Here is a 25,223-nt window from a genome sequence, read left to right on the forward strand (position 1 = left end):
AGGACAGAGAGCAAGAGTGGCTAGGGGGACAGATTCAAAGATACGAAGAAGGGCCCGGCGCAGCGGCTCACGCCTGTAATCCTAGAACTCTGGGAGGCCGAGGCGGGAGGATCGCTGAAGCTCAGGAGTTCGAGACCAGCCTGAGCAAGAGCAAGACCCCATCTCTACTAAAAATAGAAAGAAATAATCTGGACAACTAAAAATATATAGAAAAACTTAGCCGGGCATGGTGGTGCATGCCTGTAGTCACAGCTACTCAGGAGGCTGAGGCAGAAGGATCGCTTGAGCCCAGGAGTTTGAGGTTGCTGTGAGCTAGGCTGACGCCACGGCACTCTTGCCCAGGCAACAGAGTGAGACTGTGTCTCAAACAAACAAACAAACAAAAACAAAGATAGGAAGAAGATCAGAGAAGGAAGAAGATCAGAGATAGGAAGAAGGTCAGAGGTCTCAGGGGAGGGGAACAGACCCAGAAACAGGCGGATACAGACCCACAAAGAGGGGGACAGAGCAAAAGAGAAAAAGGGACAGGGACTAGAGAGGATGGGTGGAGACGGAGACTTCTGCAGAGACAGATGGTCAAGACAAACTCACTCCCACCAGGTTTCTGCATAAAGACCAACTCATCGGAAGGGAAGGTTTTCATCAACATCTGCCACTCTGCCTCCATCCCTCCTCCAGCTGACGTGACTGAGGATGAGCTTCTTCAAATGCTGGAGGAGGACCAAGCTGGGTTTCGCATCCCCATGAGTCTGGGAGAGCCTCATGCCGAACTGGATGCAAGTCAGTGCCCTAAGAGGATCCAGGAGTCTAGCCCCCTAGGTCCCTTCTTCCCTAGAACCCAAAAATCTAGGGCCGAAGACCCTTTTCCCTCAAGTCTCGGAAATGTGGCCCCCTGATCTGATCCTTTTCTCTGTGGTATATCCCTTGCCTCCTGGGCACCTGGCACCCAGGCAGCCCTGTTCTGCCACTTGGCCAGGCTAGCACTTCTCCATGGCCCACTCCAGCACAGAGGAGGCCTGGCAGAGTGCTCGGTGAACGTTCGCTGATGTGGCTTTGGTCCTGGGCCTGCTCCCTCTCATCCCAGTTATCTCCTCTGCTCTTTCTTCCTGTCCCCATCTCTGCCTTGTCTCACTTCTGTCCCTGTTTCTGTCTCTGTTTACTTTTTTTTTTTTTTTCATTTCATATGTGCCTCTTGAAGGCTCCTGGGACCAAGCTTTAGGCAGTGCCTTGGGGAACAAGGACTTAGCAAACCTGGATCCCGCCCTTCAGAAACTGCCTGTCACCAGTGGGGCGGAAGGGGACTGGTGCAGTTTCAATATGGATTCGTGCTGCCCAGCACAGCCCCAGGGGGCTCTCCACCCACATGGAGGGGTCAGGGAAGGCTTCTTGACAAGATGTCGGATAAGAGTTGAAGGAACAGGAAGAGTTCATCAGACAAAGACCAAGGGTTCTAGGCAGAGGGGTCCGAGGGACCCAGAGCCAGGAGAGAATGATTGGATCAGGTTGGCCAGCAATGAAGAGTCTAGAGGAGAAATGAACGTCTCTCCAGAGGTGGGAGGGGCAGACCACACCGGCCCCCCAGCGCCAGGCTGCGGGACTCAGACCTTCGTTTGGGGGCGCTAGGGAGCCGAGGAGAGCTGTGAGCAGGCCAGGGACAGGATCGGCTCTAGTGACCTTGTAGGGATGGACCGAAGGAGAGCCTGGAGGCTGTGGAGGAGGCTGGTCTGAGAGTCCAGAGTGGAAAGTGTGTCGAGCTCTCATTTCCTTCATATCTCTGAGTCTCTGGTTCTTGTAGCTGCTGGCCCTGAATGTTTTTTTCCTTGTTTGTGTCTGGGCTTGGGGAGGGGGGTGGGTCTCATCCCCTTTCTCTCCCCGCAGAAGGCCAGGGCTGTACCGCCTACGACGTAGCTGTCAACAGCGACTTCTACCGGAGGATGCAGGTTGGGGGCAGGGCTGTGGGTGAGACCTGGGCAAGGGCCTCTTGCTCCACACCCCTGGCCCCACCGCCTCTCTTCTTCCTCTCTCTCACTCCTAGAACAGCGATTTCTTGCGGGAGCTTGTGGTCACCATCGCCAGGGAAGGCCTTGAGGACAAATACAGCCTGCAGCTGAATCCGGGTGAGCGGCGGGGCCTGGGCCGTTGGGAAGGAGTGGAGCCAGATGCGGTTTGGGGCCACCCTTCGGAGAAGGGGGATAGCTTGGGGTGGGATTTTGTCAGCTCTGGTTCTAGAGGCTGCGGTTCCAGGGAGGGGGTGGAGCTTCCCAAAGTGATGGGGCGGGGCCAGGATTGGATTCCAGACAAGGGGCGGAGTCTGGACAACCTGGGAGAGGCGGAGCTAGGAGCATCTTGAGGGGCAGATTTTACTGGGGCATATCACAGAAGGGCGGGGCTACGGTGGGCGGGCTTCCTGGAGCCAATCTTGGGGGTGTGGTCAGGCCCTGGGCGTCCAGGGAGCCTCTCTTCGGAGGCTCTTGGCTGTGCAAGACCTCCCGAGAGAGCAAAGGGAACCTTGGCCTACGTGATCTTTGACTCAGAATGGCGCATGTTGAAGAACCGGACTTTCCTGGGCTCCATCTCCCAGCAGAACATCCGCTCCAAGCAGCGTCCTCGGATCCAGGAGCTGGGGAACCTGGACATGCCCGACTCCAGGAGAGATGAGGAAGGGTGAGCCTTCAGTGGATCCCCTGTCTAATGTCTAATGTCTCCGCAACACTCTTCTGAATCCCTCCCTCAATCCTCCCTCCCTACACTGGGCGATTCCCTGGGGCCCTCGGAACCCAGGAAGGGAAGAAAGAACCCCTGACTGGGAAGGTGTCCTGGGGCAAGTAGGCTCGGTTGGAGAGAGAAAGGGAACAGCATGCCAGGCACAGGCAATGAAACGACCTGGCAGCTGTCCTCGATTCTGGCCCTTGTTCCTCCTCAGCCCAGAGAAGCCTCACCTGAACCTCTGGCTGGAAGCCCCTGACCTCCTGTTGGCCGAAATTGACCTTCCCAAACTGGTGAGTGCACGCTCGACCGGAGCAGGAGAATGAGGTCTGCAATGGCCAGGGCCTGTCTCTAAGGGAGAGTGGGAGAGTGACGAGGGACTGTTGCCAGACCTGCGTAAGCTGCCTCCTCTGTCCCATAAGCCCAACAGGGCCACCCTCTGGTGCTGTCCTGAGGATGCCCAAGGGATTGTAAGCGCTCACTCACTGAGACTTGTAATTACTGCCCTCCACCTTTTTTCCTGGGAGATTAGACCCTTTAAATATAGTTTTCCCAGCATGTGAGGCTACTATGCCTGGTCCATGTTATTATCGTACTGTTGCTGGGGAGGGCGGGCTGATTCCACCACATCCCCAGGATGGAGCACTGGGGCTGTCGCTGGAGATCGGGGAGAACCGCCTGGTGATGCGGGGCCCCCAGCAGCTGTATCACCTGGATGCCTATATCCCCCTGCCGATCAACTCTGATGAGAGCAGGGCAGCCTTCCACCGGAAGAGAAAGGTGCCTAGGGGAAGGGGAAGGGAAGTGGGGGGCCTGGAGTCTTGGGTTGGAGGTGGGGACTGGACTTCTGGGTCATGAATCCTCATTCTCTTTCTTCTGTTGCTTTAGCAATTGATGGTGGCTATGCCCCTTCTGTCCACGCCTTCCTGAGCAGGGTGTCTCCCTGTGCTTCTGGATGTGGAGAACAGGCCAGTGGCTTCCCTAAAATTGAAATAAAAGATTTTTGCCTTTGTTCTGTCTCTGGCTAGTGGTATGTGGGGAGTGGGAAGGAAGAGGGACATTGGGCTGTGGCCCTAGAATCCCATAGAGGTCACTGCCCCAGCTCAGGTGTCCTTTTTTTTTTTTTTTTTCTCACTCTGTTGCCGGGACTAGAGTGCCGTGGCATCAGCTTAGTTCACAGCAACCTCAAACTCCTGGGCTCAAGCGATCCTTCTGCCTCAGCCTCCAGAGTAGCTGGGACTACAGGCATGTGCCACCATGCCCGGCTAATTTTTTCTATATATATTTTTAGTTGTTCAGCTAATTTCTTTCTATTTTTAGTAGAGACGGGGTCTCACTCTTGCTCAGGCTGGTCTCGAACTCCTGAGCTCAAACGATCCCCCCACCTCGGCCTCCCAGAGTGCTAGGATTACAGGTGTGAAACACCGTGTCCGGCCCAGGCCTCCTCCTTTTCCCCTGGATCCTCCAGTCTCTCCCCTCATTAGTCCTCTCCAGGGCCCCAGAGCTGACCTCTTCTCCGTTCACAGCCTCCTGTGACTCCCCAGCTCCCCTGGGAGAAGGCCCGAGCCCCTGAGCCTGGCTCTCAAGGCTCTATATGCTCTGGCCCCCTCATGCCCCCTTTGACCTCTTCCTCTCACTGGGGTCTGGTCATACTGAACACTATCCCTACCACACCCATTTTTCCCCATCTCTTAGTTTCTCCTGTTCCTTCTACTTAGTTCCTCATCTCCAGTACATCTACCCAGGACATTTCTAAATGTCTTCAGCTCTTGTGCAGTGGGTGCCCTCCTGAGGGGGTGCTTCCTGAGTCTTTTGGTGATGTGATCCCTAGCCTCTCCCACCCCTCGCCCTGTGACAAGCTGCCCAGTCCTGGAAACCTGCTTCACACTACGGTCCCACCAAACTCCTTGTAGGGCCTCGGACCAGCAGGCTTTCCCCACACGTCTGGGCCAGTGCTGTTTCCTCTTCTGGGTGTACTCGCCCCACTCTCTTCCCACCTCTACCACCACCCCCATTCCTTTTATCAGACTTTCCCTGGAAAACTTCATACTTTTTCTCATCTTCCATGGGTGAGTTAGATCTCCGTCTGGTGGTCCCCAGTACCCGGTGTTATTCCCATTATAACTATGTCTCCTGTGGCGGGAGGACGCCTGGCGAATGGCACCAACTCAAATATTTCCTGAGTTAATGAGTGATGGTCCACACCTTCCCCTTCTTTAGTGAGTCCTAGGAAGATAAGTAGGTGGAGGAACCTCAGGGGTAAATGTTGAAAGAACAGCGAGTAGGCCAGTGTGGAACGGAGTGAATTGGGAGGGAGAGGGAGAGTGGATGGTGACGAGGTCAGAAAAGTAGAGGGATGACGCGGGTAGGGTCTGGCCGCGAAATGAATGAGCGGACGTGGACGCCGTGTCCACCAGAGGGCGCAACGTAGCCTCAGCCCGTTGTCTCAGAGAACTACATCTCCCAGGGGCCTTCGGGGTACGCAGCCCTTCTCAAGCAAACTGTGAGGTCCAGCGGCCGCTGGGACTTGTAGTTTGGAGGGGACTCTCCGCTGCAAGTAACCAGTTACCAGGTCCTGAAAAAGTGCGGGCCTGGGTCCTTTCTTCCTTCCTCAGTTTCCATGGTGATGGTTCCGGCAAAGGCCCAGGTTTTGGCAGCGGCGGGGCCTTCTTCCCACTGCCTCCTCTTCACCATCTGCTCCACCCTCGCACCTGGCCCAGAGCCACGGCCGCCGCCTCCGCTCCCAGGCCCGGGATTCTGCTGCCACACGGTGGCGCGTGTCAACGGCTCAGCCGGCTACTCATTTAGGCTCTGGAATACGGGTCCCCCCAACCCTCCTCCCTCAGACCAAAGAATCCAGGACCGCAGCCTCCTCCTCTCCCGGGACCCGGAGCTTTCTCAAACATAGGCAAAATTGTGGGACCCAGAGACCAAACCAGCCAGGGCTGGAGGCGAGAGGCTGCAGCAGCCAGTGGCTTCCCGGGCACCCGGTCCTTGGCGCCCGCCCGCCGCGCCGTCTGCTCCTTCCACGCCCTCGCGCGCCGCTTCATGAAAATTTAATTCCAAATGCATTTGCGGCCCGACACGGGGAGGCGGTGGGTAAAGGAGAGCCCTCCGGGGCCTGGATCTGGAGATGGACTCAGCGCCGGGGAGAAGGGCTGGTCTGGAGAAAGGGGCGGGGCAGTACCTGTCTGCTGGCTGGGGACCGGCAAGCGTCGGGGATTTATTCCAGAGAGGCGGGGCTGGAATCCAGGGGTGGGGACAGAACTCAGAGAGCGGGGAAGGATTCTAGCCTGAGGCGACACAACTCAGGGCGTGGGGAGAGAACTCAGAAAGCAGGGACAGATCTCTGCGCAAGGGGCAGAATTCAGGGCAGGGACTGATCTCGGGGGAGGGGACAGAATTCAGAGGGCGGGTACAGATCCCAGGGGGTGGGGACAGAACTCAGAGAGTGAGGACAGACCTAGAAGAGCGGAATAGATCCCAGGGAGCTAGTGGAGGACTCCGAGCGCGGACAGATCCCAGGGGAGTGGGGCGAGAACACAGAGTGGGGAGGGAACGGCAGGGGTCGCAACTGGCAACTGAGGGGCCATAACTGCAGGGAGTGGAACTCAGAGGGAAGGAGATGGGGATGGGGAATGCAACTCAGGGAGAGAAGGAGCGGGCAGGAGGGACATGTCCAGAGGGCAAATAGAATGGAGGGATTTGGATTCGAAAGGGGAAAGATGGAAACTGGGAAGTGGATGGATCGCAAGGGTGTGGGGGGAACTAGAGGAGGACCGCGGGCGGGTTGAAGTCGGGGTTGGAATAGAGCAGAAAGAACTCCCTGAATGAGAAAAGATAGAACTGTCTGAATGGGAACGTTGGGACTGAGGACGATGCGGGATGGGGAGGGAATTGCGGGGGCGGGTGGGTCAGAGTTCGGGGCCGGTGGAGCTGGAGGGCACAGAAATCGGGACGGGTAGGTATGGGCGGATGAAACGCAGGAGGAAACCCAGAGGAAGATGGAATTGTAAGGGACGAAGTTGGGGGGAACCGAAGTGTGGGGCACAAATCTCAGATGGGAATGAGAACTCAGGACAGGAGAGAAAATCTGGGTAGGAGACCCTGGGGGGATGGAACTGGGGGAAGTAACGAGGGGAAAGGACAGAATTGGGGGGCGATGCAACTCGAAATGAGTTCAGAACCAAAGGCGTGGTCTTAGGATGGACGGGCGGGGACAGAGGGCTGCAAAGGGGGAGGGGCTAGCTTACAAGGGGCGGGGTCTAGTGGGCTGGGCGTGGCCTCTCCGTGCCCCGCCCCGCCCCCGGCGCTGAGTCCAGTGACAGCCCCCAGGCAGCAGGCACTCGCAGCCTCCTTCCCCCCGAGCGGAGCTGCGGGGCCGGCCGGGCCGGGGCAGACCCCGGTAACCCGGACGCGGCCGCCCGGGCCCGCGGGCGGGGGGACCCGCGGCAGGGGCCGCCACCATGGAGTTCCGCCAGGAGGAGTTTCGGAAGCTAGCAGGTCGTGCCCTCGGGAAGCTGCACCGGTGAGCGTGGTGGGGTCCTGGGAGGGGAAGAGTGTGAGGATCGGAGGAGGGCTCGCATTATCACCTGGGCGCAGACGGACAGATGGACAGGCGACACTCCGGCATGGGGGGGTCCACCCATCTGTTCAGTTTTCTCCCTTGAGCTCCGACGGCGCCGATCTCCCTGGCCCGGTCTTGTCCATTATCTTGATCATTTTTCTGCACCCCACCCAACCTGAGGCTCTACTCTTTTCTCTGGGCCTGGATATCCCCTTCTCTCTGGGGCTTTGACCCCTCCCCCACCCACTTCTGGGTCCCCGTCCACCTATCTTTCTGGGTCTCTCCGCTCCTTGTCTCTGGATCTCTGCTCCTCCCTAGATCTCTATCTCTGTCCCCCTCTCGCGGATTTTCTGGCCATTGTTCTCACTAGATCTCCTTCAATCCCTAAGTCTCTGTCCCCCTCTCTCTGGGTCCCTCCTCTTCCCTGGATCTCTAGTCAGCCCCCCTCCACTTATTTAGATCTCTCTCCCCTCTGTGGGTTTTTATTCTCCCACTCTGGGTCTCTCTATCTCTCCATGTCTTTTTCAGTTTCTGTCTCACAGAGAGTTTAATCTGCAGCTAAAGCGGATTGGGGCCCATCGGTCGTTGTCCTTGAGGGGGGTTAAGCTGGGAGGAAGAAGCCAGGCTATCCTGGGTCCCAGGGGGGAAAGAAGTTGCAGCCTAAACACTTAGGCTCTGGGGGTAGGACAGATTTCCCAAATGATATAGGCTAGAGGTGAGAGGGCTTCCTCCAAGCCAGGGTGACGACCCCAGTGACCTAGGTGTCCCTCGGGGTAGTCTGGAACCCTCCACCGGTCTCTCAGCCCCAACCCCAACCCCAGCTCTGGCTCCAAGTCAGAGAAATTACTCAGCTGCGGGGAAAGCCTAAAAATATCTGGCCACAGAGTGGGGAGGAGATGGCCTCTGCACTGTGCATCTGCCCCCATGCCCTCCGACCCTGTCCCCTTGGCCCACAGCCTTCACCACATCTTTAGTTGACCCTAAGTCCATTTCACTAGGCCATTCAGGTCCTTTTCTAAGTCTAACATGAGTCCTTCTTGCTGCAGATCACCTCTTAGCTCCGAAGTTACCCCACCCTCTAGTAACATGAGAGACACGAATAGGGCTGGACAGAAGAGGGGGCAGGAGGATGGCGCAGTGACGGGGGTTGGTGGTGGAGGGGGAGCTATGCTAACCTCACCCCTTCTTTTTCCAATTTTCCAGCCCCTCCCCACCCTTTTTCTCGCCTCCTTTCACGAGTTTCTCAAAATACATCAGTGTGAAGTCAGGAGAGTGAGAGAGAGACGTGCTGGTGGAGGGGGCTGGGGGTGGCAGTTGGAAGGACGTGCTCCTCAGCCCCCCTCCCTCAGTCTCTGCTTCTCACTTCTCATCTGTGTCTGGGTTTCTCTCCGTCCATCTCTGCCTCTCACCTCTCTGAGCTGCCCTCTGGTCCCCAAGAGCCCCCAGAGCTCAGCACTCTGGCCACTACCACTGGCAGGGAGTTTATGCAGAGCAGATTATTCGCATCCAAAATCTGAGGTTCGCTTTGATGGCTGGAGAGGGAGGGAATACCCTATTCAAAACTGGGGAAACTGAGGCTCAGTTCTGGAGCTGGGGGAAGGGTCAATGAATGAGTGCAAGACCCATGATTTGAACCCAGGTCAGTCTCTCTCCCAAGCCTGGGACAGAGGCTGCAGATTTTCCTCGAGATGAGTGATGCTAGAGTGGGTGGAAACTCTCTTGGATCAGGAAACAGAAGGAACCCAGGGCGACTTGGGACAAGGACATGGGAGAAGGGGAATGCAGGAGACATAAGGAGACAAAGTGTCTCCTTTCTGAAGGCCAGGTCTTGGGCAGGGTGATGCTTAGGCCCAGGAAGGGATTGGACCCCATCACCATCCTTCTGTGTGACCTTGGAATGCTACTTCTGTTTTCTGAGCCTCAGGTTCCTTGGTCATGCAATGGGAAGATAAGAGAGAGCCAAAAGGACACGAGGGGACAAAGTTCCAGGGGAGTGGAGAGAGACCCTGAGGGAAGCAAAGACAGAGACCCAAAGATAGGGAGGTTGAGACACCTTCTTGATTTCCTCACCAACAAGTCAGTCCCCAGGCCTGAGTTTGGGGCGTCCAGGGAGGGGAGCAGGCTTTCCATCTAGCCTCTCCCCTCCCTGTTCTTGTCCTCTGCAAATCATCGAGGCCACTTTCATCTCTGCATCCCTGGCCCTCTTGTCTTAAAATGATTACTATCACCTTGAAGCTCCCTCTTTAGTATCTCGCATTTCTGCTCTTGCCCCCATTTTATAGATGTGGGATACTGAGACCCCCTGTTTAGAAAGCTTTGGTTAGAGATCTGACATCTCGAAAGATTAACAATGAATATCAAATTTCAGGGGCTGCAATCACATCTTGAGTTTCAGGGTCAAATATCATCTGGTATCAACCTGGGTCAAAGTCTAATCTCATTGGCTGACATGTGTTGATGGTGGGGGAGTCCCGCTATCCTGCCCTCGTCATTCTAGTGGCTTCAATTCCTCCTCTCTCTGGCTCTCTGTCCCCCCTCCCTTAGGGTCTCATTCCTTCTCCCCCTGGGTTCTGTCCACCTGCCCTCTTTTCTCCCCTCCCCCTGTTTCTTAACCGCCTCTCCCCACCTCCTTAAGTTCTAGGACAGGGAGGGGTTGCTGTGTTCTCTCATCTCTTCCACCTCCCTCCCCCCAGACCGTCTGGCTGTTCTTTCCTCCCCCGTCCCAGTCTCCCTTGCCTCCATCTGTTCTAGCCCCTTCCTGGGATCCAGCCCGATCCCCTGGCTGCCTACCCGCCTCAGAGAGGGGCTGCACCTCACAAATCACGTCCCCAGCCTGTCTCTCCTCCGTCTCCCAGTCTCTCCATCTTTCTCTCGGATTCTGGGTCTCTGTTTTCCTCTCTCTGCATCTATGTCCTCTCTCTGGGACCCCACCTCTCTTTGGGTCTCTGTCTGTCTCCTTCTCTGGGTTTCTATCCCTCCCTCCCTATGTCTCTGTCCCCCTCTCTCTGGGTCTCTGTCCCCCCCTCTGGTCTCTGTCCCCTCTCTCTGGATCTCTGTCCCCCCTCTCTCTGGATCTCTGTCCCCTCTCTCTGGGTCTCTGTCCCCCTCTTTCTGGGTCTCTCTGTCTCTTCTGTGTCTCTGACCCTCCCTCTCTGGGCCTCTGTGCTAGTCCCCCATCTCTGCCACCCTCCTTTTGGGTCTTTCCCCACCTGTCTCAAGGCACCGCTCTCTCCCTGCAGCCTATCTCTGGTTTGAGGTGGCCCTCCAAGTACCCTATCCATCATCACAGACTCAATTCTGGATCCAGAACGGGCGGGGGCGAGAGCCATGCTGGGGAATGAGCCAATCCCCCTACCAGGGCCATCTGTCCCCTGCCAGGACACCACCCGCCACTCCCCCTCCCTACCTCCTAGGCGGACAGCCTGAACTCAAGGTTCCCCAGGGATGCCCCGGCTGGGCTGCTGGGTTCCCAGGGTCCAGGCTGCCTCCCCACCCCCACATTCCTGGGAATGGGCTTCTGGTGGCTGCGATGAAGTCAGCTGGATGTCGGGCCCACACCTGGGGCCTGGAAGCAGGGAAGGGCATGCCACGAGGGCAGGGGAGGAGGGGGGGGTCGGTATATATAGCAGACGTGGCTGAGAAGCATCTGTTCTCTTGACACCTTTCCTGAAGCATCTCCTTAGCACCTTTTGCTTCCTCAAATAGACTCCTATCTGGGAGAGGGGGATGGAGAGTGTTTGGGGCTTGGGGTGGGGGTTGAGGGCAGACTCTTGGATCCCAAAGGGTAATCTGAGGTCTAAAACTCCTGATTGAGAGAGATGACCCTGCTAGGGGGGAAGGGAACTGAGGATCTTGGCACTTAAGTCCGAGGAAAGAGGTGGCTGGGGGCCTGAATTCCTGGTCTGAGGAAGGCGGAAACGGGGGTCGGGGATTTCTGGATCCTGGGGGATGAAAGGAGCTAGGGGCCGGGACTTCTGGGGAAAGAGGGGGTGCGGGCTTAGAATTCCGAGTCTTGAAGAGCAGGTTTTGCCCAGGACTCAAATGTCATGGAGGGGCCTGGGGGCCTGGATTTCTGAGTCTCTGACTCTTGCTGCCCCGAAGCCTCCTGGAGAAGCGGCAGGAAGGTGCGGAGACACTGGAGCTGAGTGCCGACGGGCGCCCGGTGACGACGCAGACCCGGGACCCTCCGGTTGTGGACTGCACCTGCTTTGGCCTCCCTCGCCGCTACATTATCGCCATCATGAGCGGTCTGGGCTTCTGCATCAGTTTTGGCATCCGCTGCAACTTGGGCGTGGCCATCGTCTCCATGGTCAACAACAGCACCACCCACCGCGGGGGCCACGTGGTGGTGCAGGTAGCTCAGGGGCAGAGCCCTGGCGCAGCTGCGTCCTGTTAGCCCTGCCCACGCCCTCCCTCAAGATGTCACGCTCACCTACGAGACGTCCAGGCCACACACCTTCCAAGCACAGCCTGGGTAGCCCCGCCCAGCGGTGCCGCCCCTTAACGCTGAACTAGCCTCAGGGCTCGCTCTTCCTAAGCCCCGCCCTGATCTAAATAAAGCTCCGCCCCTATTTCAGGTTTTCGATTGCAAAACATAGACTCCGCCCCAGCATTAGGTCCCTTATGTGTTGCCCTTGCACCATTTTGGACCTACTAGCAATTTTGTTCACACCTGTGCCTCACACTCATGTCATTGGGTCATATCTATTTTATCCCATTCTCCTGTCGGGTTCCTCCCTTAATTTTGATCCTGGTTTTTCTGAAGCCCTGCTACTGCCTACATCCCACCCCGTCTGCTCTAGCCTTTACCTAAAGCCCTGCACCGTCTCAGACTTCCCTCTTTTTGAGACAGGGTTTTGCTCTGTTGCCCAGGCTAGAGTGCAGTGGTATCATCATAGCTCACTGTAACCTCAAACTCCTTGGCTTAAGCGATCCTCCTGCCTCAGTCTCCCAAGTAGCTGGGACTACAGGTGTAAGCCACCACCCCAGCTAATTTTTCTTTTTTTCATAGAGAAGGAATCTCACTATAGCCCAGGCTGATCTTTAACTCCTGGCCTCAAGCGATCCTCCCGCCTGGGCCTCCCAGAGTACTAGGATTACAGGCGCGAGCCACCGCGCCCGGCCCCCTATTTTAATTTCTGTACATGCCAGTGCCCCTGTGTCAGGAAAAAAAATCATGGTTTGGGCTGTGGCCTACCTGAAGCCCCTCCCTTCCAATGGCTCGCCCCTTTGGTTGCCTCTTGTCCCTGCCTAGACCCCAACCAGGTCACTCCGCAAACAGTTCAGAAAGAGAGCCGTCCTCATACATGGGCTTCTAGACATCAAGTGAGGCAAGGAAGCAGGCAAAGCGAGGCTTCTAGGCAGCAACGAGACCCGTTGTTAAGGTGGTACCAGCCCTAGCAACGTGGAAGTGTATAGTTCAGGGACTGTGATTGACAGAGGGATGGCGAGAGCGCCGATTGGCAGGTGTTTTGGCGGTGGGAGGGGTTCCTTGTTGCTGATTGGCTGAGGGGCTAAGGCCTTGGGTGCTGATTGGCGGAGGGGGAGAGCCCTGGGTTAGGGCGGCAGGTTTGATGTGCCCTTTTGGCCCGCAGAGAGCCCAGTTCAGCTGGGATCCTGAGACTGTCGGCCTCATACACGGCTCCTTTTTCTGGGGCTACATTGTCACTCAGATTCCTGGAGGATTTATCTGCCAAAAATTCGCAGCCAACAGGTACAGTGGTGGGAGTCTCAAGGTGGGCGGGACCTATAGCTGTGCGGGTGGCGTTACAGGATGTGGTCTCGAATTTGGGGGCGGGTTTTGGAGAAAGGTAGGGCTCGTGGCTGTGTGGGGTGGAAGTCACAGAGATGGTGGGGTCCTGGGTTCTGGGGAACAGAGGGCCCACCTAGCCTGCTGTAAGACGGAAGGGCAGAATCCCAGGCATAGCGGGAGAGCTGGACCTTTTTCTCTGACCGCTCCCATTAGGGTTTTCGGCTTTGCCATCGTGGCCACGTCCACTCTAAACATGCTGATCCCCTCGGCTGCCCGTGTCCACTATGGCTGTGTCATCTTCGTGAGAATCCTGCAGGGGTTGGTAGAGGTAAAGCCCCGCCCCACGTGACCCTACCCCTGTTCTGACCACGCTTCATCCCGCTGACTTTGGTTTTCTTCTCCCTAGGGGGTCACATACCCCGCCTGCCACGGGATCTGGAGCAAATGGGCCCCACCCTTAGAACGTAGTCGCCTGGCGACGACAGCCTTTTGCGGTGAGAGGAAGGGGCTGGGTGGGAATCCAGACTCCTGCGTCTGAGAGAAGAGGGGCTGTGGCTTGTACTTTTTTGTCCCCAGAAAGACGGGGACTGGGAGTCCACACTCCTGGATCTGAGCGAAAATGGGCCTGTTCTGTATCCTGCATCCTCGCCCTTAGGTTCCTATGCTGGGGCGGTGGTCGCGATGCCCCTCGCCGGGGTCCTGGTGCAGTATTCGGGATGGAGCTCTGTGTTCTACGTCTATGGTGAGGGACCCGACACCTGGCTCTGGGTGGCGCTGGGGTGGAGCGGAGCCGGTTGTCACCCTGCTCCCATTTCCCTCCTGACCCCCCCAGGCAGCTTCGGAATCTTCTGGTACATGTTCTGGCTGATCGTCTCCTACGAGTCCCCCGCGCTGCACCCCAGCATCTCGGAGGAGGAGCGCAAGTACATCGAGGATGCCATCGGGGAGAGCGCCAAACTCATGAACCCCCTCACGGTCCGGGCCCAAGTCTGCGGGGGCGGGGCGGGGAGGGACATCTAAGTTGGTGGCGGATTCTTGTAACTCCCAGAGGAGACAGGACTGGAATGCAGAGAGTGGGACTAGAACCTAGGAGTCAGGTTACAACCCAGGAAGGCGGAGATTAGCAGGCGCAGAGGGCGGAGTTAGGTCTCCAGGTGAGCGGGATTGGAACCACAGATGGGGCGTGGTTAAAACCAGAGGAGGCGGGATTAGAATGTGGGGATTTTGCTTAGACCTTGGGGTGGTATGCAGCTAGATTTGTGGGACCTAATAAGAGACTCCTAGGCCCACATTTATGGGTCCCTAAGGAGATTGGAGGGCCAGGACACCTGCCAACCTGAGGGGCTATCGTGGAGCCAGGACTCCTCCGTCCCTAAAGTGTCACCGTGAGGCTGGGATCCCTGGGTCCCCACCGGAACATGGTTTGGCCAGCGCCCTGGGGCCCCAAGAGGTTTCAATGAGGTCGGAATCCCTTGGTCTCTGCGGGACTATAGTAGGGTCCCTGAAGCGACACGAAGCCCCCAGCCTTGGCCTCTGTCTTAGCAGTCCCTCCCCTCGCCCCCCACAGAAGTTTAGCACACCCTGGCGCCGCTTCTTCACGTCCATGCCAGTCTATGCCATCATTGTGGCCAACTTCTGTCGCAGTTGGACGTTCTACCTGCTTCTTATCTCCCAGCCCGCCTACTTCGAAGAAGTGTTCGGCTTCGAGATCAGCAAGGTAGGACCCAGGAGAGAACAGGAGGCCCGGAGGGGGTGGGATGCAGCGGGGCCTGAACCAGAGTCAGGAAGGAGCCAGTGGTGCACCCACAGGCGCTGAGCCAACGGACCTGAGCAACGCCCCCTACCTTTCGCCTGCTCCTGTAGGTGGGCCTGGTATCAGCGCTGCCCCACCTGGTCATGACCATCATCGTGCCCATCGGCGGCCAGATTGCAGACTTCCTGCGGAGCCGCCGCATCATGTCCACCACCAACGTGCGCAAGCTGATGAACTGCGGTGGTGAGTGGGGCGGGGCTTAACCCCAGGGACCTAATCTGGGACCGCCTGGGCTGTGCAGAGCTGGAGTGGGCGTGGCCATAGGTGAGCTCAAGGGGCATGGCCAGTAGGGTCCAGCTGGGATGAGGGGCGGACCTGGATGGAAGAGATTCTCACGCTGCAGTCTGAGGGGCCACCGCGTGGAACGGGTGTGACGATCCAGGTGGAGCAGAGGCGAGACCAAGTTGGGCCTGGTAGGGCTGGGCCTGACCAAGGCTGGGTGTAGTAGAAGTTGAGCTAGGTGATCAAGAGGGCCTATGAGTGGGGGGGGACTGGAGAGACAGGGTCGCGATAGCGTGGGGACAGTGAGGGAAGGTGAGAAGGTGCTCAAGGATCCCGTGTATTCGGGGCGTGGCCTACTCAGGGAATGCGACCACGGAACGTCCTTTTAGTCTCGGTGAAGCCAGTGGGCGCGGTCAGGGGCTGGGCCTGGCAGAAGCCATTCGAGTGGGATGTGGGCCTGGCGCCTGGCGTGGAGGTGGCCAGACTGGGGCACACAGAGGCAGACTGGGGCGGGAGCAGGTCCGGAAAGGCAGTATGTGGCAACCTGTGCCCAGCCCTGGCCAACACGTAGGAGACGCGTCCCTCTCCTAGGCTTCGGCATGGAAGCCACTCTGCTGCTGGTGGTCGGCTACTCGCACTCCAAGGGCGTGGCCATTTCCTTCCTGGTCCTAGCTGTGGGCTTCAGCGGCTTCGCCATCTCTGGTGAGAACCGTGGATCTGTAGCTTGGGGGACTCTGGTCAGCTCTATAGGGAACTTCCTGGTTCAGGCAAGGGGCCTCCCAGCCTCACAAAAGGCGGACTAAATTGAGTGGGATTGGGGGCATCCGGGACATTCCAAGGGGAATCACTGGAGTGAGATTCGGGTGTGTTGCTTTCTGACTTGTCTCTCCGCCAGGGTTCAACGTGAACCACCTGGACATTGCCCCTCGCTACGCCAGCATCCTCATGGGCATCTCCAATGGTGTGGGCACGTTGTCGGGCATGGTGTGCCCCATCATTGTGGGCGCCATGACTAAGCACAAGGTTGGTGCACGGCCCTGACTCACTCACCCTCCAAACATATGCACGGTACCTTCCTGACCAGGCTGTGTCACCCTCACTGGGGCCTCACCTCTGTCCTTTCTGATTTCTTTTGGGCCCTCTCTGGGTCTCTGCCTCCCTCCCCCTGCCATGTCCTCTCCACTTATTTCTCCTTCCTCCATTTGACCTCATCCCTGTTGTCCCCGCAGACTCGGGAGGAGTGGCAGTACGTGTTCCTAATTGCCTCCCTGGTGCACTATGGGGGTGTCATCTTCTACGGGGTCTTTGCTTCCGGAGAGAAGCAGCCGTGGGCGGAGCCTGAGGAGATGAGCGAAGAGAAGTGTGGCTTTGTCAGCCACGACCAGCTGGCTGGCAGTGACGAAAGTGAAATGGAGGATGAGGCTGAGCCGCCGGGGGCACCCCCTGCTCCCCCTCCCTCCTATGGGGCCACACACAGTACAGTTCAGCCCCCGAGACCCCCACCCCCTGTCCGGGACTACTGACCATGTGCCTCCCACTGGATGGCAGTTTCCAGGACCTCTGCTCCACACGTCTCCGGCCTGAGTGACAGTGTCAAGGAGCCCCACTCCTCTCTGTCCTGTGTCAGGCCTAAGAAGCACTCTCCCTTGTTCCCAGTGCTGTTACATCCTCTTTCCTTCCCGACTGCCTCTCAGGGGTAGTGGAGCTGCAGATGGCAGTTTCAAGGATACCCAAATTCCCCTAAAAGTTCCCTTCTCCACTTGTTTTGCCTCAGTGGTTTCAGATCTCTCCTTTCAGGGCTTTATTTTAATGGACAGTGCAACCTCTTACTCTCGTGGTTTCAGGCATCGCCCCCCCTTTCCTTTAACCCCAGGGGCTCTCAGGCTAACCCCTGAGATTACTTAGCTTCCTCTCCTTTCAGAGAAGTTCAAGGTCCTCCTCTAGAAGTTTCAAATCTCTCCCAACTCTATTCTGCATTTCAAGTTGGTTCAACCAATCACCCATCCCCGCCATTCCAGGGGTTGATTCTCACCAGCGTTTCTGAGGGAAAATGGCGGTTTCATGTCTCCCCCATCCCACCATCTTCCTCCTCCCCCTACCAGCAGATTCTGCGGAAGCACCGAATTCCCAGGACCTTCTCCCTAGCGTAGCATGTCTAGGGAAAAAACCAAAATGGCAGTTTGAACAATATGCCTCTCTCCACCCCCATGCACTTTTTCTGACGTGGTTTTCAGGTCTAAATAGTGGCTGCTCAAGTCCATTAACTCAATGGTTTGAAGCCATCACCATTGAACTTCCCCATGGTGGTTTCAAGATGCCCCTCTTCTCCCAGTTCCTTGCACTTTATTCTCCCGGGTGGTTTCAAACTACCCTCAGTTTCTCAGTGGCCATTTGTTGTGTCCCTCAGGGACTAAATGACTCAAGATCTGGGATCCTTCCCCTCTCAGACCCCCATTTTCAGCTTAGAATTTGGGGAACATACATAGGAGAAGTCACAGGATCCCAGGAAAGGGAATGGGGCTGGGGGAGAGGGGTGTTTTTCCCGGGGCAGGGTTGTGTCTTTGTGTCTGTGTGACTGTAAATCCTGCCCTGCCCCACTCCCAATAAAATGCTTTGGTGTACAGACTCAGTTGTCATTGGCTGTGGGGGACACAGGAACCCTGGCCCTCAGCCCCCTCCTCCCTCAGACCCCGGAGTCCCAGCTCCCAGCCCCCTCCTGTCAGACCCAAAAGAACCATCCCCAACCCCCTTCTCCCTCAGTCTCAGCAGTTTAGACTCCAGCCCCTTCCTGCCCCAGGACTCAGGCAAGAGAGATAATCTAGTCATGGGAACACGTGATTTATTCGACCTCAGGCTGTGTTCTCCTACCACAGGGAAAGCATCGCTGTGTGACTCCCTATTCCAGAGGACCACTATGTAGCAAAGCATGTCAGGAGGACAGGACCTCTGGGTCCTCCCTCCATCTGGGGATTCGCAAGTCTGGCCGGACTCAGGCAGGACTCACACGAAATTGTTGGGGAGCGTGGCGGGGGACAGTGCCTCTAGGCGCTGGGAGCGGCCCCCGCGGGGTGGTGGGGGCAGCTTGGGTGGCAGCGGGGGTGTGGGCGGCGGCTGCTTGGTGGTGATGTGCGAAGGGACCCAGGCATCCGGCGCATAAAAGTAGAAGTCGTAGGGGTCCTTGGGGGTGTCCAAATGCATAACTGTGGGAGCAAAGGGTCGGGGTCATCCCCAGGCCAACGGAGGGCCTTCCCCTCTCTGTTGTGCCGCTGGCCAATGAGGAGGTGGAAGAGAGGACCCCACAGCACATTTGATCTGGGTTTTCAAAGAAAAGGTGAGGGCCACTGAATAAATGAGGAGGCGTGGCGTCCATCACCAGGGGCGGGGCCTGCAGGGCTGAGGGGGGGAGGGGGCGGGGCTTATAGGGAGTGTGTGTGTGTGTGTGTGTGTGTGTGTGTGTGTGTGTGTGTGTGTGTGTGTGTGTGTGTGTGTGTGTGTGTGTGTGTGTGTGTGTGTGTGTGTGAAATCCCAGACCATTAGCGGGCATGACGTGACCATGAAGGGGTCAGGGCTTTAACTGATCTTGGATGGAGGATCTGTGTTTTTTGAAAAGTTAGGGCGCCCTATAGTGCCTGGGGGGACCAGGTTAAGGAAAAGTGCAGGCACTCAAGGGGCAGGGCGCTCACCCGGCTCGTCTCCGTTGTCCGGGAGCCGGTGGTGTGCGAAGGGCCGGTGTCGGGCCGCCCGGCGGTAGAGACACCAGAGCAGCAGGAAGATGCCGAGCAGCAGCCCGGTCCCCGCGAAGAACAGGCACAGGGCCCCGCCTGCCGCGCCGCGGGGGCGCCCCACCAGAGTCACGCCTGAGGGAGGAGACGGTCTGAGCTCCCAGTCCTCTCCTCCCTCTGGCCCGCGAGCCCAGCCGCCAGCCCGCCTCCCTCAGGCCCAGGAGTCCAGTTCCCCGCCCCTCACCGGTTTCCTTCACTCGTTCCACCACGATGATAGTGTTGACCCTCTCACCTCGGCTGCGCCGCTGGGGGGCCCGCTGAGTGGCAGGGGCCAGCTGATTGGGAGGCCCTGGAAGAGCAGGGGGGCCTGCAATCCGGGCTGAGGGAGCAAGGGCGTCGGGCCCCTTAGGGTCAGAGTTCTGGGGGACCTTCAGCTCAATGGTCCCTGGAGAATCTGAGGTGGGAAATTTAGGGGAGTCGGGCTGGGTGACTGCAAGGGTTTCTGGTTTGGGATTCAGGGGCAGCTCATTTAGGGAGGTAGCTTCATCCATGAAGGGTGCAGGTGTTTCTGGATAAAGATTAGTAGAGATTTCAGGGTCAGAGGTCATGGGGACATCTGTTGCATCTTGGTAGTGGATTGTGGAGAATTTGGTTTGGGAAATTTCAGTGGGGCTGTGGTTGTGGGTCACACGGGATTCTGGGTGGGGGGTTTCAGTAGGGTCAGGAGAGAGGGTGTGGGGAAATTCAGAGTTTGGTGGCTCAGTGGTGTCAGGGTTATGGGTTTCTGGAGATTTGGGATCAAAGGTCTTGGTGGGGTCAGGATTTAGGGTCTCAGGGATTCCTGACTGTGAGATTTCAGTGGCGTTAACTTTCGGAATCTTTGGGGGTTCTTGGTGTGTGGTTTGCATAGGGTAAGTGTTTGGGGCCTCAGGAAATTCTGGGTGTGAAGTTTTGGAGGGGTTAGCTTTGGGGACCTCAGGGGATCCTGGGTGTGAAATTTCAGTTGGGCCAGGTTTGGGGGTCTCAGAAGGTTCTGGGTGTGTCATTTGGGAGGGGTTAATTTTGGGGGTGTCCAAGGATTTTGATATTGAGGTTGAGAGTGGGTCAGCCTTGGGGGTCTCAGGAGACTCTGGATGTGAGGATTCTGGGAAGTCAGGGTTGGGGGTCCCAGTGAAGTCAAGAGGGGAGGAAGTCTCGGGGGAAACTAGGTGAGGTGTCTTGGAGGGCTCAGGATAAACAGCCCCAGGGAATTCTGGGTTAGGCCGATCTCTAGTGGAATTTTCAGAAGCAGGAGAGGAGATCTCGGAGAGGTGGCCCATCCCCGTAAAGTCGGAGCCTGAAGGCGAAGAGGCCGAGGGGGCGGCCTTGGAACCCAGCCCGGCGAGGAGGAAGACGAGGAGGAAGAGGATCAGGCTGCAGGATTTCATAGCTCTGGGAGATGACTATAGCTGCCGGGGGGAGCGGGAAGGAAGGGGTTAAGGCTGAAGGCTCCCTGGAGACCCCGCCCACCCAGAGGCCGCGCCCTCTCCACCTGAGGCCACGCCCACCACCGGCAGGTGTACCACATCGAGGCCCAGCTTGGCTCCAGGGAAGGGACGAAAACCCAATTGCAACTCCCAGGAGGCTGTGGGGTGATGGCTGCGGTAGCTAAGGGAGACTGAGGCGGGGCTTCTTGGGAGTCACAGTTAATTCCTTATCGGTTACACCCAGGGGTCCTAGAAAAATTGAGAAGGAATGACACCTCCCCAGGCCCCCAGACTCCCTGGAATTCCACTTTGGAAAGTGTCAGATCTCCGAGGGGACATGAGATCGCCTTCCTCTCCGAGGCCCCCTGGGACACCTTGACTCAACAGTTGTTTACAGTAGAGGAGGTTCAGAAGGAAGGGCTGGGGGCTGGACTCCTGGATCTGAGGGAGGAGGGAGACTTCTGAGCCCTGGGCAAGAAAGTTGCTGGAGGTTCAGATTATTGAGTCTCACAGGGTGAGGGGGCTGAGAGTCTGGACTCCTGGTTCTTTCCAGAGGTGAAGCCTGAAAGTTCAGATGCCTAGAATTTTGAGGGAGCAAGGCATCGGGGGCTGGATTACAGGGGAGAAAGGAAATGGGGGTTTTGAGCTCTTTGGTCCTGGCTTAGAAGGGGATTGGAAACCCTGAGTCCTGAGTCCTCCAGAAATAGGGCTCTGGACGCCTCAGCATGGCGGGGGGTGGAGGAGAGAGCTGTGGGCAGGACTCTCAGTCCTCTCTGTTTATCAAGGATGGAGTGAGGACTCCATTCAGCATCTTGGGGGCTAGTCCAGGCAGAGACACCTGGGTCTGTGGTGAGCTAGAGGTGGGTGGAGGTGGCTCACACCTGGATGGAACAGGCTCACTTGGGTTCCTGGGGTCTCTTACCTGCTCAGTGGTGTCCAAGATAACAGCAGGTGAGCAGAGCTTCATGCAGAAACCTTCGAATGCTGCAGAATGGCTCTGGGCGGGGCATTGGCAGGTAGGGTCTCAGGGGCACACGGGTGACGCACCTGACCCCCTCCTAGGGGATCCTGGGAGCCTAGCAACAGATTAGGCTCTTAAAGGGACAGAGGTAAAGGACATTGTCTCTGGGATAAGGAAGGCAGTTAGGGACCAGATGATCTGGTGGAGGGCTGTGGCCTGAACTATCTTCTCTTTGAAACCAGGGCTCCTGGCCCTCTGTTCCCTCCTACCCCAAAACCCAAGAGTCTAGTTCCCTGGCACACCTTCCTACTTCAAAGCCCTGGAGTTGGGTTCCCCATGTCCCTCCCCTCGGACCCAGGAGTCCAGGCCTCCAGCTCCATCCTCCCTCAGATCCAGGAATGCAGGTCCCCAGGCCTCTCCTCCCCTAGAACCGGGAGTCTGGGTCCCTGTCCCACCCACTCTTAAACCTAGGAGCCCAAGCTCCGGCACCTCCTCCTCTCTGGGAAACTGGGAGCCCAGGTTCTCTTGTCCCAAGTTGCTGCTGCCCCTTAGGTCGACCCACCTTTATCCACCTCCCTACTGTGTATGGAGGGCCCTGTCTTAAGAGCCAGTGTTGGGGGGGATTGGGCTTTCTCTTCATGACACCCCCAAACTCCTCCCAGGGAAGGGCTTAGACACATCCACAGGGTGGCTCAGGGCCCCCATCTGTCTGTCTCCTCTTCCCCACTCTCTGAGGCTTTCTTGATTTTGTCAGTCACTTCACCTGTCGTCACACCTTTCTCCCCTCCTTAGCTTCCACTCTGTCCCTCTGGTTCTCTCCCTGCTGGATTTATCTCTGGGAATCTCTGGCTACGTCAGCTGTCCTTCCACCTCCTCTGTCTTTCCCTCATCCTTCCATCTTGATGTGGCTCGGTTAGTCTCTTTCCCTCTCTTTTCCTCCTTTCTGTTCCTTCCTTCCTTCCTCTGTTGCTCCCCTTCTTGCTCTCTCTCCTCCCGGGCCACTCTCTGTCTCTGTCCCTCCCTCTCGCTGTTATTTCTTCTCTTTGTGTCTCTGTTTCTCCTCACAGCCCCTCCTCTCTGTTGCTCTCCCCGTCTCTCTTTCTCCCTCTGTGCCCCTGTCTTCTGCTCTAATGGTCCCCCCGCCAGTCTCTATTTTTATCCCTCTGACACACCCCCTGTGTCCACCTCTCTGTCTGTCTGTCTCTCCCCCTCCCTTTTCTCAGGTCCCAGCTTCTGGTCCCAATTAGTTGGTGGTGGCCAATGCGGCGGCAGGGCCCCCACCCCCGGCTCCTCATTACCGCCAGCGGCTCCTAATGAGCCTGGGGTGGGGGCTGACCCTGCGCCCCCGGCCCCCGGCCTGCGTCACTGCCTGCAGCGGGGGCTGTGAAGGCCATATAAGGGGGCCGCCAGCATCGCTGCCCGTGCCCACTGCGTGGTAGGGGGCCTTGCGGGAGGCCGCTGGGGGTGGGTGGCTGGTGGGGTCCCCGGGTCTGGGCACGGATTCGGGCCCCACTGATTCCTTTCCTCTCTCTCCACAGGTGATGGAGACCCGCCAGGTGTTCCCGAGCCCCCGGGTGCGGCTGCTGCTGCTGCTGCTGCTGCTTGTCCCCTGGGGCACCCGCACTGCCTCAGGAGTCGCCCTGCCCCCCGCTGGGGTCCTCAGGTAGGTGCCAGGCCCAGGACTCTGTGCGGACTCTGTGAGGTGGGAAGAGAACCAAAGAGAAAGAGGAACAGAGACTCAGAAAGGGGGACACATCCAAAGAGAGGGCGACAGAGACCGGGGAGTGGGGGAACAAAAAGGGGGGTTGTTGTTGGTGGTGGTGGACAGAGACTTAGCAAGAGGAAGCGATATAAAAAGGAAGATTCTGGGAAAGATGTGGAGAGACTTGAAAGGAGTCGGTGCAGAAACAGACTCATTCTCTGAGCAACGTCTGAGTCCTTGGTGCGTGCCAGGCCGTGTGCTGAGCGCGGGGGACGGCCGAGTGCGTTAGGTTCTATCTCTGCGCTCACGGAGCGTTGGACCTGACTAGAGGGACAGAGGGAAAGAGACAGGGGGAGAGAGACCGAGCCGCTCCACGGACGGGGCAGTAACAGGGCTTCGAGTTAGACCGCGGGGAGGACAGGCGGCGGCGGGCGGGGGCGTGGACTCGCGATGAGCGGGTCTCGTGGTCTCCCCGCAGCCTGCGCACCTCAGGCCGGGCCCGGGCGGATCCGGCCACTCCTCTGTCGCAGCGGAGCCTGGCGCTGGCGGACGACGCGGCCTTCAGGGAACGCGCGCGGCTATTGGCGGCCCTCGAGCGCCGCCACTGGCTGAACTCGTACATGCACAAGCTGCTGGTGCTGGACGCGCCCTGAGCGCCCCACCCGTCCCCACCGTAATAAAGACCCTGTCGTGAGCTCCTGACTGCGCCTCCTTCCTGTGCGACCTGTGTGTGTATGGGGGGCAGGGCGGAAAACGAGAGGGACCTGTGTCGGCCGCTCTGGCGTCTCGCCTCTCAGTCTCCGCTTCTTTCCTTATATGTATAAAAAAATCTTTCCCTCAATTCATATTCTTTCCGTCTCTGACTGTCTGTCGCTCACTCTTTCCAAGAAGCCAGCTTCTTTCCTCTCTCCGGATCTCCGCTTCCATACTCCTCCCCAGCTCTGTCTCCTCTCGCGCTAGGCCTCTGTCCCTCTCCACCCCCGTCTCTGTCCCCTTCTCTCTGGTTCTCTGTAACCCTCGAGGTCGCTACCCCCGTCCCCCTCGGGGGTCTCTGTCTTCTTCTCTGGGTCTCTTTCCTCTGTAGGCCTCTACCTACCTCTCTCTGGGTCCTTGTACTGATCGCTTGGCTTCCCGGCCTTCTGGAGATCTCTGCCTCCTCTCTCTACTATCTTTCTTTCTGCCTCTGAAACTTTTCCTTCCCTTTTAATCACTTTCTTTTTTTCCCTTTTTCTCTGCCTGACTCCTTCATATTTTCCTTTTCTTTCTTCCTCTGGGTCTCCATCTCTCTTTTGCCAGCTCTCATGTCATCTGAATCTCGCTATTTCTAACCTCTGGTCACTTCCAGACTTCTCCTCGGGCGCAGTGGAAAGGCTCCAGTGGGAAACGCACCTGGCATCCAAGCCAGGGTCCCCCAAATCTAGCTGTGTGATATTGAGAAAGGCTTCTCAACCTCTGTGTGCCTCATTTCCCCCATCTGTTATGAGGATCAAACCAGATACTTCACAAGAAGACTTTTGCACAGAGCCTGGCACGTAGCAAAACGCTTTTTATTAGAAAAGGGTTGCCTCCTCTCGCAGCAGCCTCTAGCAGTTTCCTCAGGGGTTTCTGACTGCGCCCTTCCCGGGAGACCATCCGGGCGCTAGGCTGGGGCGGGAGGGGAAGAGAGAGGGGACCAGGCGTCGGGTTCCAGGAGGTACTCGGAGGGGGCAGGAAGACACCTGGGCCGCAGGTGAAGAGAGGAAACAGCCAGTCAAAATCTGCCTCTCTCCCTGGAGGCCTGGCCCGCCCTTCAGCTCTACCCCTCCGCGGTAACCATGGCAACTCATTCTCAGCGGGACGCGGAGGGCTCTGATCTGCGTGTCTAGGCCACAGCTCTTGCGGACCGCGCTCTGATTGGTCTAAGGAACGGGAAGGAGCTAGGCGCATCCGCGCGCGGGAAGCGGGGCCGGGCTGGCGCGTGTGGTAGGCAAGGTCTTCCGGAATTTGCATTTTCTGGAGGCGGACCGAGCCCTAATTGGCCCTTAGGCTGCGGGGGCGGGACTGTTTCCTAAATGTCATTCAGTAAGAGTGAATAATGTAGGAATAACTGCATTCCTCAAAACCATCCGTGGTTGCCCTAATTTTACAAATAAAGAAATAAGACTCTGAAAGTCAGGAGCAATTTCCCCAAGTTGTTGGAGCTAGTAAGGGACAGAAGGATAGCTAGAATCCGTATCTGTGCAATTTCAAAGTCTTTCCACTCCTCTCATGGAGAAATGGAATTAAAATCCTAATGAGCAGCTGCTATATGCCAGGCATTCTTCTGAGTGCTG

At 57.5% G+C, this 25,223-nt stretch overlaps 4 protein-coding genes across 12 annotated transcripts in view; 3 read left to right on the forward strand and 1 right to left on the reverse strand.

Moving 5' to 3' along the window:
• Positions 1-3,717, forward strand: part of PIH1D1 (PIH1 domain containing 1) — a 32,528-nt gene extending 28,811 nt beyond the window's left edge. For all 9 annotated transcript variants that reach the window (XM_045531163.1, XM_045531159.1, XM_045531162.1 and 6 more), the window contains exons 4-10: positions 601-780; positions 1,879-1,940; positions 2,036-2,117; positions 2,535-2,664; positions 2,924-2,999; positions 3,343-3,486; positions 3,595-3,717. In XM_045531163.1, coding sequence (XP_045387119.1) covers positions 601-780; positions 1,879-1,940; positions 2,036-2,117; positions 2,535-2,664; positions 2,924-2,999; positions 3,343-3,486; positions 3,595-3,636 — 716 coding nt within the window. In that variant the 3' untranslated portion in view covers positions 3,637-3,717. The remainder of the gene's footprint in view (positions 1-600; positions 781-1,878; positions 1,941-2,035; positions 2,118-2,534; positions 2,665-2,923; positions 3,000-3,342; positions 3,487-3,594) is intronic.
• Positions 3,718-7,050: 3,333 nt separating this feature from the next.
• On the forward strand, positions 7,051-17,684 carry SLC17A7 (solute carrier family 17 member 7). Its single transcript, XM_045531181.1, has 12 exons — positions 7,051-7,234; positions 11,375-11,627; positions 12,868-12,986; positions 13,239-13,353; positions 13,432-13,519; positions 13,681-13,767; positions 13,858-14,000; positions 14,593-14,742; positions 14,889-15,021; positions 15,652-15,762; positions 15,956-16,083; positions 16,290-17,684. Exons 1-12 carry the CDS (start codon positions 7,173-7,175, stop codon positions 16,581-16,583), a joined length of 1,683 nt encoding a protein of 560 aa, XP_045387137.1. The 5' UTR covers positions 7,051-7,172; the 3' UTR covers positions 16,584-17,684.
• Positions 17,685-18,060: 376 nt separating this feature from the next.
• On the reverse strand, positions 18,061-20,209 carry GFY (golgi associated olfactory signaling regulator). The gene is made up of 3 exons (XM_045531182.1): positions 19,027-20,209; positions 18,744-18,917; positions 18,061-18,260 (listed from the first exon to the last, which is right to left on the reverse strand). The coding sequence occupies exons 1-3, from the start codon at positions 20,207-20,209 to the stop codon at positions 18,061-18,063; spliced, it is 1,557 nt and encodes a 518-aa protein (XP_045387138.1).
• A 2,512-nt stretch (positions 20,210-22,721) lies between these two features.
• Positions 22,722-23,609, forward strand: PTH2 (parathyroid hormone 2). The gene is made up of 2 exons (XM_045531183.1): positions 22,722-22,872; positions 23,390-23,609. The coding sequence occupies exons 1-2, from the start codon at positions 22,751-22,753 to the stop codon at positions 23,562-23,564; spliced, it is 297 nt and encodes a 98-aa protein (XP_045387139.1). The 5' UTR covers positions 22,722-22,750; the 3' UTR covers positions 23,565-23,609.
• Positions 23,610-25,223: the final 1,614 nt, after the last annotated feature.

The sequence above is a fragment of the Lemur catta genome, chromosome 19 (assembly GCF_020740605.2).
Source record: "Lemur catta isolate mLemCat1 chromosome 19, mLemCat1.pri, whole genome shotgun sequence".
Classification (NCBI taxonomy): domain Eukaryota; kingdom Metazoa; phylum Chordata; class Mammalia; order Primates; family Lemuridae; genus Lemur; species Lemur catta.

What these genes read in the sequence shown, in the direction of transcription:
- PTH2 (XM_045531183.1), top strand. Translation starts at nt 22,751, where the DNA reads ATGGAGACCCGCCAGGTGTTCCCGAGCCCCCGGGTGCGGCTGCTGCTG. An exon ending in CCCCCCGCTGGGGTCCTCAG is followed by an intron (nt 22,873 to 23,389) that starts GTAGGTGCCAGG and finishes GTCTCCCCGCAG; the next exon opens with CCTGCGCACCTCAGGCCGGG.
- GFY (XM_045531182.1), bottom strand. Translation starts at nt 20,209, where the DNA reads ATGAAATCCTGCAGCCTGATCCTCTTCCTCCTCGTCTTCCTCCTCGCC. An exon ending in GGAACGAGTGAAGGAAACCG is followed by an intron (nt 18,918 to 19,026) that starts GTGAGGGGCGGG and finishes CTCCTCCCTCAG; the next exon opens with GCGTGACTCTGGTGGGGCGC. An exon ending in GGACAACGGAGACGAGCCGG is followed by an intron (nt 18,261 to 18,743) that starts GTGAGCGCCCTG and finishes TTGCTCCCACAG; the next exon opens with TTATGCATTTGGACACCCCC.
- SLC17A7 (XM_045531181.1), top strand. Translation starts at nt 7,173, where the DNA reads ATGGAGTTCCGCCAGGAGGAGTTTCGGAAGCTAGCAGGTCGTGCCCTC. An exon ending in TCCTGCAGGGGTTGGTAGAG is followed by an intron (nt 13,354 to 13,431) that starts GTAAAGCCCCGC and finishes TCTTCTCCCTAG; the next exon opens with GGGGTCACATACCCCGCCTG. An exon ending in TCGGCTTCGAGATCAGCAAG is followed by an intron (nt 14,743 to 14,888) that starts GTAGGACCCAGG and finishes CTGCTCCTGTAG; the next exon opens with GTGGGCCTGGTATCAGCGCT.